A 15,275-nucleotide genomic window follows, 5' to 3' on the forward strand; every position below is an offset into this window, starting at 1 on the left:
TTCTTCTCTCACCAGGTCTTCTCCACTCTTCCTCCCCTCTTCTTCAATCCTCTCCCTTCCTCGTCTCCTCTCGGTTAATTCAATCTGGTCGGCTTGAATGTGGTTTGCTCCCAGCGGTGTTTATTCCCTGCAGTTTCCTGTCCATCCGTGCCCTCAGCGCTCTCGTTTCATCAGAAACGACAGCTTCTTACCTCCCCTTCACAGGAAGCCCAGACAGGAAAATAACAACCGCACAAACGCACCTGAAGGAGAAAACCCAACCCGATTGAACCAAGTCCGCCAAACGCTTGTTTATGATCTAGACAGCAAAGCCTCTTTTGTGCCTTTCTCTCTGTACCAGTTAGTACTGTATATCACTCGCAAACAAGACAAATGGGAGTCACCGGCTGCCAAGCATGAGATGAGCAAAGTGACGGGGCGTGCAGGCATCGCCCGTGTGTCCTTCGCCGACAGATCAGAGAACGGTCATGTCTCAGGGCACAATTTCCTGTTTCAATCTCTACGAGGGTAGCCGTCGTATGAGGACACAGCCACAATACACTCTTGTATCTATAGTGACAGGACACATGACTAAGCAGAACGTGTCTGCTAGCAAATGATGGTAGGCTCACGCTCAGTCTGTCACCCGCTTTCCTCCCAGTTGAGAGACTGTGTGGGACCACTGCACGACAGAAAACAAAGTCTTCCTGCTAGCTATCATTAGCCCAAAGCCTCTCTTATGCACGGCAACACACACACTCACTCGCTCAAGCATGAACACGCACAGCCTTTCAAACTGGAGCTCAACAAATCCAGTCAACTCCAAAGAGTTGCATTGAGAGTAATCTGGTGCTATACTCTATGTTCAAGTGCCAGGAGCTACTAAACGCTTCTTGTAACACACACACTCACACCCCACAAGAGAGCCCAATCCATCTTTTTAAAACTCACTCGCTTCTGTGAGAAGGGGATTGCTAGTGACTGGCTGGTTGCAGCTGTTGGCCTATTAGAAGGATTAGCGATAATTTCTACAGTCTCCCTCGAGGTCAGAGAGAGAGAGTAGCATTAGCATTTGCAGCATTTACAGTAGCCAATCAGTAGAAAGCGAAACACTCTCAGTTGAGGCCATGCTAATCGTGTTAGCTAAAAGAAAGTGCTTGCAGACACGGAAAGGCCAGAGGGCTTTGGTGTTGAAAGTTCCGCAGTCTAGCTTCTAGAGTCGTCTAGGTGAGGGATCAGACAATAAAAAGATTGCATCTCCAGTGTTGTAACAGTTCTTAAAACACAGTGGTAGAACATCATTGGATTCCCTTTACATACGGTAATGTCATTGTTAGGCAAAATCAACAGGGTTGCAACAAGCTACTCAACAAAGCATGAGCATCTTCAACCGTGATAAATGATTCACATTCTAGTCGTCTGTGGCTGTGAATTCAAACCCAGCAAGATGGAAACTAAAGAGAGGCTAGGAATCCTCTATCAGGCACACCACTAGAGTTTGAATCACTGAGCAAGTTTCTGCCGAGTCAGACAGCTCTGCCAAAGTATGATATGCTAGTGGGGGGTAGCCCATTTGCTAAGCTAAGACAAACTGTGACAGCAGCTAAATGCTAGGCTAAGCACTAGGGTAGGCTACGCTAGCTGTGTGACTGACTGGGAGGCAGCATATGCCAGACCAGATAAACTGTGACAGAGGCTAACTGCTGGGAGCGGTAGGAGAGAAATTAGCTTCAGTCAAACATAGGTCAGTCCGGTTTGCAACAGCCATCTGTAGCAACACCCCTGTCAAGAGACAGGAAGAAAAAGCTGAAAAGAGGGAGAATAAAAGACGATGAAGAAGAAGAATTGTGTGAGGATACTGATGCTTTATGTTTAGATTAAACGACTCAACTGGACCAACACCAAAAACATGACAGCAGCCTGTTTGTCCCCAAATCAATTCACAGCTTTCGGAAATCAGTCCGGTTAAACAAAGGACATGGCAAAAGTAGGTCTTTATTCCTAAAGTGCTGCCGATGAAATAGGCTAGCCCACAGCTGGAAATACAGGCTGATGCAAGGGTGAGGAAACTTCTCTCTGCTGAGGTCTTCTAAGGGTAAAGATGACATGCCCTGACTATTCTTTTTATGGATGTGTGTGTGTACTAGAGTTTGTGTGTGTGTGGGCAAGGGGGAGGGGGGGTAGTGGTAGTGGTAGACACTGGAAGTGTCAAGAGGAAAGTGTTGAGTGTATGAATGTGACAATGCCTTAGGGTACACAAACTATCACACACCTCTTCTTACTCCTGTGTTCTACAGAAGAGGACTATCACAACCATTCACCCCGCAAGCACCTGTAGCCATGGAAACAGTGAAAACGTCATGGCGATGACTTGAACGTGAGCATCAGTGAAGAACTGCATGGATGACTCCCTCACTCCCTCTCACCCCCTCCGTCTCTCTCCCTCCCCCCTCTCCGTCTCCCTCCCCCCTCCGCCCCCCCTCCGCCCCCCCACCCCCACCCCAGCATGTGAGTTATGAACACACAGCCACATGTGACATGGTTGCCACTGTAGTATATTACACTGGACACAGGGGTCTTAAATCACCACTGTACGTTCTCAGCCCAGCAGATGATGTTGATGGCCAGAGAGAGGGAGAGAGAGAGGAAGGGAGAGTGAGTGAGAACAGAAAGGTGGCAGAATCCAGGCCCACAGTACAGCACACCTGCTGTTCAGGACTTCTCATCACAAACTGGTGGACTGACTTTAAGTGCCATTAAGGACAACGCTTTACTATGGATTGGACTGATAAACGCTATTATATTCCAATTCCGGAGTCCCAGGTCAACATTTGATTCGACAGCACCTCTCTCTCTCTCTCTCTCTCTCTCTCTCTCTCTCTCTCCCACTCACTCTTCTGTTCACTTTCACTCGATCTGCTTGAGCTGAAGGAGAGTAAATGTCAAATGAACGCCTCCACTGTTTTAATTAAACACGCGTGGCAGCCCTCAGCTAGGGATGCATGATGGGATGGAATGAAATCCATTCAATACAAGATGAATGAACAGGGTTGTTCCCAACACAACACAGGGATGTTGAGGTCTAACCGATAAACGTACGTTTAGAATGACCTTTATGCGTGTTGTACCGGGAGGACAGTGTCAGCTAAAATATGACTAGGCTGTGAAATATGACTCGGGAAGGTACAGGAACTGTTTCTTTTTTTTTCTTTTTTGGGTGTTGCAGAGCTTCAGGTTCAGGTTGGGAAAGAGTCCTCCATAACAGCTCAACATTACACAGATAAAGCTAATTCACTGCTATACAGAGTGGAGGGATTGTGTGAGCGTGCTCTGAGAGGTCTGCTTTAGCTGCAGTTGTTGAAATTCAAAAGAAACTTGTCGGGAGCTTCAGAGGGAACTGCGGTTCCCCTAGGGTTCCCTCTTTCATGTTCCCTCTTTTTTATCTCAGCGTGAAGAACCCTGAATGTTAGACAAAGTTTTGTCTGTCGGCTCTGTACCAAAACTCCACGCAACAAAACAGCTTAGCTCATGAGCCGTGTAGCTCTGACACACAGGGATATTACACCACCTGGCAGGAAACCCGACTCCCTTCACCTTGACTCCTTCACCTTGTCACTCTTCACTGTTGTCTAGTACCTGTTCTTCTTCAATGGCAGGTACTGACATACTTTGCATAGCGAAGCACTGTTGACTTTGAGTGCGCTTTTCCAAGAAGTTGCCTTCTGTCTGATCCTGGTCCAGTCTCACGCGTTAGAAAACAACATTGAATGTGTGTCTGTGAGATAGAGATGGAGTGTATATGTGTGAGAGACTGAGGGAGAGATAGTGTGTGTAAGAGTGAGGGAGAGATAGAGAGTGTGTGTGTGAGAGTGAGGGAGAGATAGAGAGTGTGTGTGTGAGAGTGAGGGAGAGATAGAGAGTGTGTGTGAGAGTGAGGGAGAGATAGAGAGTGTGTGTGAGAGTGAGGGAGAGATAGAGAGTGTGTGTGTGAAAGTGAGGGAGAGATAGAGAGTGTGTGTGTTTGTGCAGTCCCACCTCTCTCTGCCAGACAGGGTTGACGGTGTTGCATGCGATGCCCGAGCGTTTCTCCTGGCCGTGGTGGGGGAGGCCGGGGAAGGTGCTGTGTTTGCCTGGCCGGATGGAGATCTTCAGGTAGGGGTCTGGGTTGAAGAACATGCCCTTCTTCAGACCCACCGCCTGGAAGTCTGGGTGGATGGATGGAAGAACAAGAGATACAGTTGTAAAGCTTTTTTTGGATTTTGGGAATGCTATGCTTAATTTCTTTTGACGGCCTTCTGTCTAGATGGAAGCCAATTCACTAAGTGGTCAACTTGTTGAATTAGACACAAGTGACAGTAAATAGCGTAACAACAACTTATGAAGGAGAGAGAGGACAGCAACATAGAAAGAAGAACAAATCTGAGAAAATCCTTCTTGGGCCTGTTTTCGTGATCACTTCAAATATTAATCTCTAAGTGAGAGAGATTAAACACAGCATGTCCCTCTCTCTCTGGTATCTAGCTTCTGAGCGTTTTTAATGAACAACTCGGTTGGGTCTCTCTCTGCTCTGCCAAAATCACTGGTTCACTGAGCAAAAACTGTAAAGGCGGTTTTGGCTCTGATGGTAGGAAGGGTGTCAGTGATTCTCTGTGGACGTGAATTTATGTGTGTGTGTGTGTTTACTCTCCCTACAGCTCGGCTCAATAAATCCTCAACAACGATCCAGAAGGGGCAGCTTCCTTCAGACTGTCAGTGTTCCATCCCGCCCACTTCCATTCCAATCACCGAGGTGTCTGTCTGTCTGGAGGGAATCACTAGAGCCTTCCTCTGTCCCTCCAGACTACAGGAACACACTTGAACTGAACAAAACTGAAGTTGACAGGAGTTCAAGTCGGGGAGTTTAGCGGAGGGTGTGTTTTGTGTGTGTGCTCTGAATAATGCAAAAAGAAAAATGGGAATTTACATAAGCCATCTGTAACAGCAGGGCCAAAACAGACCAGAAGCATACTGTACGGTATTGTAGCACAGAAGTGGTTTCCAATGAAATATGTATGAGGACACGACACTGTCAGCGACTAAAGGCGCAGCAAGTGGAGGACTCAAGATATAGAGCCGGCTTCTCTAAGTGTGTGTGGGGGTGAAAACTGGCCAAGCTCTTTTCGAGGTTCATGTAATCACTGTACTCACGCTGACTTAACAACGCTGACCCAACAACGCCTACATCCACCATGAGCCTTAAGGTTAGGCTCCACTAATACACCGGGCTTGTAAGCCACTCAATCCATAAACATTTCACAGCAACAGACTCCCTGGGAAGCCTGAAAAACAGATCCCTGCTGGATGTGCCGACTGAGGCTGACCTCCTGGACTGAAACAGATTTCTCAGAGGGGCGAGAGGCGACGGAGGCATTGCTTTCACCCGCTGAGAATCAGCCTCTATAAATACGACACTACCCCCGGTGAGGCTGGGGGAGAGGACAGGACAAGAACCAGAGATCGACGAGGCGGTGGCTGGTGGAAAACAAGACGCTTTGTTTCGGATCTGTAGACGGGTTGGTAACAAGAAGGAGTTGAGAAGGGAGGAGGGAGGGAGGGATGGGGGGAAAGGAAGAGACTCACCGGAGAGGGAGAAACTGACAAGTCTTCTGTTAGCAGGGCCCTGGGTGACCTCCTGACTGACTACTGGCTTCAACACCTGGAGAGAGAAAGAGAGAGAGAAATAGTGAGAGATAGCGAGAGAGAGAGAGAGAGAGAGAGAGAGAGAGAGAGAGAGAGAGAGAGAGAGAGAGAGAGAGAGAGAGAGAGAGAGAGAGAGAGAGAGAGAGAGAGAAAGAGAGGGAACAGAATGAAAGGAATGAAGATTTTACAAGATGCGCTCTCTCCGCCTCCTCCTCTCCTCCTTCCTGTCTCCCCTTCTTCCCTGATTGCACCGTCACACCATGTCCTGTCCAGTCTTCTAGTGTGAGGCTACTCTGAGGCTCGTGCCTGCGCACGCGCGCGCGCGCGTGTGTGTGTCCGTACACGTGTCCGTGTGTTTTTGTGTAAGTGTGTGTGTGTCTGTGCAGTATGGTGTGCGTGTGTGTGTGTTTCCAGATCAATAAGCAGTCTTCATTAGGAGCTTCATTGATCTCTGATCCAGGAAGAGGAGAAGCAGAGGAGATGGGAGTTTCCTCTCTGGAGAGCAGCCTTTTCAGAACAGTCTGAACTACAATTACTGCCTGGCCAGTCTTACGGCCATGTGACGTGTGCATTGCTGTCCGTCTCTTTAGTTCTGTGCAGACGATCTGTGAACAGAGGACTTCCGTTTGTGTGTGCGTCTCCTTTCCTAAATGCTCATCATCAACCAAAAAAGGAAATCTCTACATAAGACCATTTTTATCTGGGGTTCATTCTACATACAATGAGGATAATGCAATGACAAAATATTCCAAACCACAAACAAAATAAGATGTAAACAGAAGCAGTCAACTCAAACAAAGGCAGAGATGAACAGATGTTTGTTCCACTTGATATCATGGATCTAATAGGATATTAATCTGTATTCTGTGAGCATCTTCCCGATGTGTATTACCAAACAATAGCAGTGGCTTTACCCCAGACTAAACCTCCCTTGGCCAGATTAAGATAATCTGACGGATGAATCAAATTACAGTTAATCCAGAACCTACATACATTTACAATGAGAAATTGTTTGAAAGATAAATACAAACTTTACAAATAAAGAAAATCAGCAATGACTGCCACTGTATGTAAATACATGACACATCAAGGATAATAAAATGGCATGACAAATGACATGAAGATTAATCAATAATTCACAAATAACCACATGAAATGCTTTGGCCAATGGAGGTCAATGGCTGTGAATCAAACGTTGCAGAAGCAACCCCATTTATAAACATCAATTGCAGTGTCACCGATAAAAATGCTTGTCCAGGAAAAGTCTGATTGGTTGGAGTGTGAGACTGTAGGTGAAACCATTCTGTGCGACAATGACAACTCTTACAGGACGTGAGACTGTGACCTACGACCACGAGGGTGACGTCCCAACTTAGCTTACAGGCTTACAGTACAGTAGCAGAGTGGGTAGAAATCTGATTAAAGGTCAGAAGCCACAAACAGACACGGCCTGCCTGTCCGTCTGACTGGACTGTATTGTGTTCGATACGTGTGTCCTTATTGTGGTGCCTGTTATTGTTCAGGAGAAGAGAGGAGAGGAAAGGAGAAAGGAGAGGGGAGGAAAGGAGAGGAGATAAGGAGTGAAAGGAGATGAGAGGAGAAGAGAGGAGAGAGGGACTGTCCTCTGCAGTGCGGCTGCTGGCTGATAATAACACTGGTGGAGCCTGGCTGCGAAAGGCTTACACAGCAGCCCTGTGAGGCAGCATGGCTAGGAGATAAAGAATACACACACACACACTCAAACAAGTTCATCACCACACATGACAATCCCACTCTCAACAGCATAATCAGCATACACACAGAACCAGAGCTGTTCCCACATACGTTCCTCGATTTAAAACACGGCACACTCTCAGCACTTACGCATAACACAAAATGAGAAATCATCGCTTCCATTTATGAATCCCAGGCTACCCAGGTCGAGTAATGCATGAGCAAGCTAAATACATTGTTACCTGCCCTGTTGAGAAAACAGAGCAGACTCCAACTCAAAGCATTGCCTCTCTCTCTCTCTCTCTCTCTCTCTCTCTCTCTCTCTCTCTCTCTCTCTCTCTCTCTCTCTCTCTCTCTCTCTCTCTCTCTCTCTTTCTCAGGAGAGAAGAGAGCCTGCCTTCCTCCTTCCTGTCAGCAGCAACAGCAGCAGATCATAACCAGGTGCAGATGCTTACACCTCGGACACAACATGGTCGAACACTGCCTCAGGGCCCTGGCGGGTCAACACCCTCCAGTGAACACACACACACACACCAGTGCTACAGCATCGCTCCTCAAACACCATGAAGGATGTGATGTCACAGCCCTGAAGACTCCGAAAATAAAGGAGGAAAGGCAGTCAGGCAGGCAGGCGGGAGGAGAGAGAAGGAGCAGCAAAAGAAGGCAGAGAGGGAAGAACAGGATGTAGAGAAGGAGAGATGACAGAGATGAAAAGCGAGTGTTACCCAGGCCAGCCAGGTGAGCAGCGTGCTCCTCCTCCTCCTCCCCCCTCGCCTCTCAGTCCAGCTGGGTGACATCACTCACGGCTGGGGACGGGCCCTCCATGAATCACAGTGACCCGCTCGCACACCCAAGCGCCGGCACTCCGCCTCATCAGTCCGACGCGGTCAAGCGCATCCCCCCTCTGTCACCCGGCGGTGACGGTCACACGGTGAGCACTGTACGCCTCCTCCTTCGACGACGCCTGTTTCGTCAAATGCCCGCCCCGACTATCAGCGCTCTCTTCCCTTTCTCGCTTGCCTCTCTCCTGTCTTTTCCTCCCTCCTGTACTCTCTGGGGTTTATTTTTAACCTGGCTTCCCAGGACAAAACACCGGGCTCGGATCAGGTTCAGGGGCCATCAGCGTTTCCGGGGGCTACGCCAGCACAATGGGAGCAAGCCTCAGTAACTCGATCCATCCATCCATCCATCTGTTTCGCTAGCATTGCTAGTATAGCTGCTAGCCTAGCACCCACTCATTTGTCTATTGGAGTGGTATGCTTAGTTTAGCTTAGCATAGCCTTGTCAGAACCTGCTAACGTAATTGAAAAACAGCTATGGGTGAATGTGAGAGCTTATGAAAGGCGACCTCAGGAGCCCACGACGACTGTCCACAACGACTGCCGAAGCAGGTCCAACTGACGCACTAAATTGAAAACAGGAAGCCGCATGCAAATGGGCCAAAGCACGAGGACAAAAGTACAAGAGGTTCAGAGGAAACAGTGCCTTTTTCATTCCCACCAAAAGACTGTCTGCAACCCTGCCAGCCCGTTTGTCTATTTCCACATTCAACTTAACATGAACCAGACTGTCTGCCAGCCATTACTCTGCATTACAGAAGATCCATGTCTTTGTGACAACCTGCACGGTTGTCATATCCTGTCACAAACATGAAGATAATAAGCAACATAACCAATAGTATGAGGGGGATATTACTGATTTCGTAATCCCCCTAAAGGCATTAAATCCTGAGCTGCTAAATAAGGCAGACTGTGTAATTGCATGGATGTGACAGCATGTTGATGGAGTGTGTGTGTGTGTTTGAGACTTACAGGAGCCGATGTGCTCTTCACGATGACACTTGGGGTGGTGGCTCTGAGTACCCCGCTGACACCATGGTAATATTTAAAACAGATCTTGGTCTCAGCTGTGGGGAGAAACAGAATCAGAGAGGCAGCATTTCCAGCCACTTAGTGCACTGAGGACAAACAGGAGGGCGTTGGGGGAACCTGCAGGTGGCTCTTCTGAACGTGTTTCCCTCGCAGACAGGTATTTAGAACGTTTCCATGGGCTTCCCACAAAGATGGGTACAACCACACACACGCACACGCACACACACACACACACACACACACACACACACCTTCAACGCACACACCCTCTAAAAACAGAAACCTCCCAGGTGAGCTATGGCACTCTGTACTGGGGCTCCCTCCTGGCTGTCTCCTCCCTCTACCAGTCCACACCTGCTCCTCTGTCAGCTGACTAATGCGCTGCTGTTTGCCAGTGTAACCATTCCTATTAGTCCCATCCTAGGAGGCCCTGACACAGGTGAGCTATGTGTTATCTCTGGTACTCTGCCTGGCTCAAGCTCCCCCCATTAGTCAGGGCTTCCTGTCAGACAGAAGCCACCCAGGGTGGGGCCCTGCTCCACAGGGAGCCAGGGACCCCTCTCCCTCCCTCGCTCTCTCCCTCTAGTCGTTCGCCAGCTCTCTGTTTTTTTCTTTATCTCTCTGTCTTTCTTATTTCTCGTTGTCTCTTTTGGGTTCTTTTTTTTTCCGAGTCTCCAGCTTTTCTCTCTCTTCTCTGTCTCTATGTTTCATGCACTCTTTCCCCGCTCTCTCTCTCTCTCTCTCTCTCTCTCTCTCTCTCTCTCTCTCTATCTCTGTTTCACCCTCCCTCCCTCTCTCCCTCTCCTCTTTCTCTATTTCTCTCCGTGAGGAACAGCCTGAGACACTCAATAGTTTTCTGCTGTTTGCAGTAACAGGCTGTGGCTGAGATACAGCCAGGAAATATGGATAATAGGAGGGGGTTTTGCATAAAGAGCCAGTCTGGCTGCCTGCAACTACAGATTCATACTGGGTTGTCAGGGATTTGTAAATATAAAAAAATGAAAAAAGTGTGAGGAACGGACAGTAGATAGCCTTGAGTCTCATCAAATATTCATGAATTATGCTAGGAACGATCCTTTCTTGCCTGTAATAATTTACTTACAGAGAGAACTTCTAACATATTCCCAGATTTGCAAATAAGCAAGCTATAAGAAGAGTGTTGTATGATATGAGAAAGTGTTTCAGTTTGGCAAGTGACGATCCAGTACTTACATTCAGCAAAATATGCAATAGAGTCAATCTTCCACACAATCTGGCCCTTGTGAGAACCGTTCACCCCCCGGTTCTTATAGTCTAGAAAGTTCTCAGACAGAACCTCATCTAAGGAGAAAAGAACAGATCATGTTGAATTGAAATTAACCGTCAAATTTTCTTAAACTATATCCCTACAATGTTAGTGTCAAATAACCAGATTTCGTGTTTGCATATCCACTTCTTGCATTGTAGTTGCATCATCAACACCCACCAATCAGATACATGCCAATCCAGTCCCCTGCATCCACTTCCTCCTTGATGTCCCAACAGATCACCATGTCCTGGGATTGGCCGATGGCATAGTGGGAGGTGCTGACTGTGAGCATGGAGCGGCAGTCGGAGGTCAGGAGGTCGGCGTCGCTGGTGGAGCGAGGCAGGGTCAGCGCCAGGGTCAGGTGCTCCGCCCCGGCGGGGCCTCCACTGTGGTACAGCTCTGGACTGTAGCTGAGCCGCGACGACGCGTCCTTGCAGCGTCTGCGACTCTGGGCGCTGCGAGACGGGGACGCCATGGCAGCCAGGCCCAGGAACCTGTTCTGGTACAAGTTCTAGAACGGCACAGAGATAGGAACCTGTTCTGGTACAAGCTCTAGAACAACACAGCTATAGGGACCTGGTCTGGTATAAGTTCTATAATTGAAGTAAAATGACTTGTGCTGATGGAGTTTGATGGAGCTCAATGGTGTTGAACATCGTAAAAAAATTTTTGCCATACAGTTGTGTTTGGACAGCAGTATGTTTATCACCCGGTCCTGTCCTATCATGACCAAGGCCACTCTGGGGACCTAAGGGACCACTCTCCAGACACTACAGAAGCAGTCAACCTGAAGGTAAACCTACAGCTCCATCACAACCATTAGAGACAAGAGCCCATTTGGTGGACCAGTTCATGTGATCATAAAACACATTCACACGCACGCATGTGCACACACACCCAAGCACACACACACACACCTGCAGGCTGTAAGCTGACGGATCAGCGCAGACACTCATCACAATGAGTATAAAAACAATATCACACACACAACACATGGGATTGCACACACACACGTAAACACACAGAGACAACAAGGGCTGATGATATGATGAAATAACATCAAGTGAAGAGGGGGGTGTCTTCAAGGTTAGGGCTGGAATCAGCACTCTAGCATCTGACCACCTGACCAGACTCTGATAACGTCAGTGTGGTGAATTTGATCTTTTCCAGGATCATCCAAGGCTTATGGGAAATGTAGGAACAGAAGGAAAGTTATTGCTGCAGTTGATGGGTAGAGGCAGCATGACATGACTACACTGGTGCAATGGCTTATGGTGAAGGTAGCTTGATAAATCGGAGACACTGACCTTAACACTACACAGGTGGAGCAGCATAATGACTCGCCAAGTCAAAGCACATCAAATCCTGAGGAAGAGGTCATGTGATAACCCAACAATAGGAATGCAGAGAAGCAGCTACCAGACAGCACGTGACTGTGTATGTATCTGTGTGTGAGACAAAAATCAAACAACATCATAAGTTCATACTTGATCCTCATTAGATCAAGTATGACCGCCTGAAACTCCAAAACAATTGTAACAAAAAAAAAGTTTTACAAACAATGCCGTATTTTGAGGGCAAAAGACACAGGACAATAATGAACAGATATTCGACAATTATGGATTATAAAGAGATAGACAGAGGGACACACAAGAAGTACACAAATATAAACAAAATATGTCGAGACGTAGGAAGCATACGGGGAAACATTGCATGACAGGAATGCAGTTGTATCGCAAACAAGTTTGAGAAAACGGAGAGACTCGCATTAGCCGATGACCAGTGGTCGAGCAAGAGGCGGGGCCTGCTGAAGTCAATCAAAGTCTTACCACGACTCCACGTCTGACATTCGTTCTGATAGCTTCCCTCCCTCTCCTGGTCTCCTGTCTTCTAACTCAATTGGGCAGCGCATGAAGCACTCATCTCATTGTGTTTCCGACCTTATTGGTGCTAAGAGACGGCCAAGCACGTTCCTCGTCTCCTCTGGTGGAGCCAGCGCACTTTCGCCGTCATCGACCCGTCTGTTAGACTACTAATAGAGCTCGGACAACAGCTGAGAGCCAGAGAGGAGGAGGAGGAGGAGGAGGAGGAGGAGGAGGAGGAGGAGAGGAGGAGGAGGGAGAGACAGTCGTTTGAAGGTCTGGGCAGGAGGAATCCCCCTGTTCTCCGGGCACGTGCTCCAGTAGCCAGACAGAAACACGCCTTCCCTCACATGCCACACATAACCTACATATCCTATTATTCCAGCTTCAGGACACGCTACAGTAGCGTTGGCCTAGAAGCTTCTCTGTGTATCCTAAGTACACTTAAAAGGCCCTCTGCCTGTCAGCTGCTCCTAGCTCGAATGCAGGACATCTAGTAGACACAGCTCAGTCTCAAAGCACTGTAGGATGTTCCTGGTGCCAGCAGAAACACTCACAGCCCACTCAGTTTAGTGGGTCGGAGAATTCAACTCACAGAGGCAAGTGAAAGCTTAGCATTGCTTAGTTATTCTATGGCAAGCACACATACTGAACAGTACACCCACCGAAACGTACCACACTGCCAATGCGTATAGAGCTGTTCTGTGTAATTACAGTACATCTTCTCTAACATTGCCCTTGGGAACTCGGCCCAGGGCCTGCATGTAAACAAATGCCATAGAGACATTTCACTCAAGACACACAACAATCTGCTTAAAACTAACCATTCATCTCTCTGGATTCCACGCAGAGCACGGGATAAATAATCCATTTGGATTGGATTGAGAAGACATCCGAATCAGATTAAGACACGGTCTTGCTCTCTCAGTCGCTGAGCTCATGTGTGAATGCACTATCCAGTCATTCCAGGGGTTCCCTGTGTGCCAGGGGGGGGGGGGGGGGGGGGGGGACTGAGCTTGGATCCAGAAGAGACTGTCTGCTGGAGAAGACGATTGTGGAGAGAAGACCCCTGGGATTTGGACCTGCCTTCTCATCACCAGTGGAAACCCTCCATCCAGTTCCCCTTCCTGCTACAGTACCAGTGTCATGTTTAAGCCCTATGGACCTCATTAGGGTAGATCACACCCAGCGGTTTATGCTGCCTCTCTCAGCGGCTCCACTGGATAGCTACTGTACCCCCAGGAGAGAGCCTCCAATTATCTCCAGCAGGAATGGCACTGGCATAATGAAGCCATATCATTACCTTTATCGAGACAGGGGGAGTCTTAATCTTCAGTGTTCTCACACTGTCATGTGAGTGCTGTACATTGGAGGGGTTTGGGGAGGTGACGCTAGTTTACCCAGCTCATCTTGGAAAAAGAATGTGAGAGAGAGAGAGCGAGAGAGAGAGAAAGAGAGAGAGAAAGAGAGAGAGAAAGAGAGAGAGAGATCCCTAGATAATTGGAGCTAAATTATACACTAACATAATAAGCATTTTCCCACGCACTCTCTTCGCTGGTTATGCATGGAGACAAAAGCAGTTATGGAAACTGAAACCTCTCAGTCCTGTCTTACCCAGCAACAAGGGCTGCCTTGGAGAAGCTCGCTCCCACGGAGCTTCCAGGTTGGGCATAGTAAACGTCAGCTCAGTTCATGAAAAGCCTCTTTTGATAGAAAGTATTTCACAGTGTAAGAAATATTTGTATATATACAGTTTATACATATGTACTGTATATATGAGCAGCAGCCTATTCAGTGTATATATACATATCTACATATCTACATATCACACATATTTTTATAGATACCATTTTTGATTAGTAATATTTACATTTAGTTATTTAGCAAACGGCGTAATATTTGATTAAACAACGGCTACTGAATATCAAATGTGGTTGAGATTGTAGAGGAAGTACAGTATTGATGCTCTGTCTCTTCAGCGCAGAGAGCTAAACAATTTAGTACAGATCACTATCTCATGATGGCAAGGTTAGAGAAAACCACTCAGTTCTAGAGTTGTGTCAGACATTTTTCAGGTGGTCCCTGGGAACGGATTCCATTCCTCATTTCCCCCCGAATTCCCCCTACTCTCACACACGCACACGCACACACACACACACACACACACACACACACACACACACACATAGACTACACGCCACCCTCCCCAACCCCTGTCAGCTGGAGAATCTAGGTTGAATCCTCGTATTGTGACACGGAGAGCGGCGCTACTATAGCAGCAGCCGCCGTCTTCCCGTCCTGCCTCTGTAATTAGCTCCTGATATAGAGACACAACAGGGAGTCTGCTCTCTCACACAGGAACTGGAGGCTGCGTGCATCCGACATCCTCATCGGGGAGGACTGACACCACCTCACGGATGGTGAGAACGTTTACACGTTGCAGTCGATGGCGGCATGCGTTGTTGACAGTCAGTGGGTCTCTACGGGGCCGTGCGGAAATGGGATTGGTTATTCCCTCTGTCGCACTGATCTAAAGACACTTCTAGCCTACATTCTGAATATATCCTCTGTTCCCCTGTAACTCACATAACAATGAACAGTGCTGTCCCATTCTGCTGTAGAGAGAGACCATGGGCATGTACTCCATCTCCATGATATTACTACTACTACTACTCTATTGGGGGTGGGTTTATCTCAGTGGTGGCATCGAATGCAGATCAAGAGTTCACAGGTACAAATCCGACCCTGTACATTGCTCTGGATGAAAGCGAAATAAATACATCACAACTACATTCCTCAGAGAACGTGGACATATGACCTGGGCTTCCTCTTGACTGAGCGGGGTGTTCCGTTCTGGATGCTTCTGTCTTAAGGGGACAGACA

At 47.9% G+C, this 15,275-nt stretch overlaps 1 protein-coding gene across 1 annotated transcript in view; it reads right to left on the reverse strand.

The window, feature by feature from the left end:
- Window positions 1-11,864, reverse strand: part of LOC136957636 (E3 ubiquitin-protein ligase HECW1) — a 33,565-nt gene extending 21,701 nt beyond the window's left edge. Inside the window, exons 1-6 of the mRNA XM_067251726.1 lie at window positions 11,838-11,864; window positions 10,708-11,041; window positions 10,455-10,562; window positions 9,183-9,277; window positions 5,599-5,674; window positions 4,015-4,184 (exon numbers count right to left, since the gene is read on the reverse strand). Coding sequence (XP_067107827.1) covers window positions 4,015-4,184; window positions 5,599-5,674; window positions 9,183-9,277; window positions 10,455-10,562; window positions 10,708-11,041; window positions 11,838-11,864 — 810 coding nt within the window. The remainder of the gene's footprint in view (window positions 1-4,014; window positions 4,185-5,598; window positions 5,675-9,182; window positions 9,278-10,454; window positions 10,563-10,707; window positions 11,042-11,837) is intronic.
- Between the last annotated feature and the right edge of the window lie 3,411 nt (window positions 11,865-15,275).

The sequence above is a fragment of the Osmerus mordax genome, chromosome 15, assembly GCF_038355195.1.
Source record: "Osmerus mordax isolate fOsmMor3 chromosome 15, fOsmMor3.pri, whole genome shotgun sequence".
Taxonomy (NCBI): domain Eukaryota; kingdom Metazoa; phylum Chordata; class Actinopteri; order Osmeriformes; family Osmeridae; genus Osmerus; species Osmerus mordax.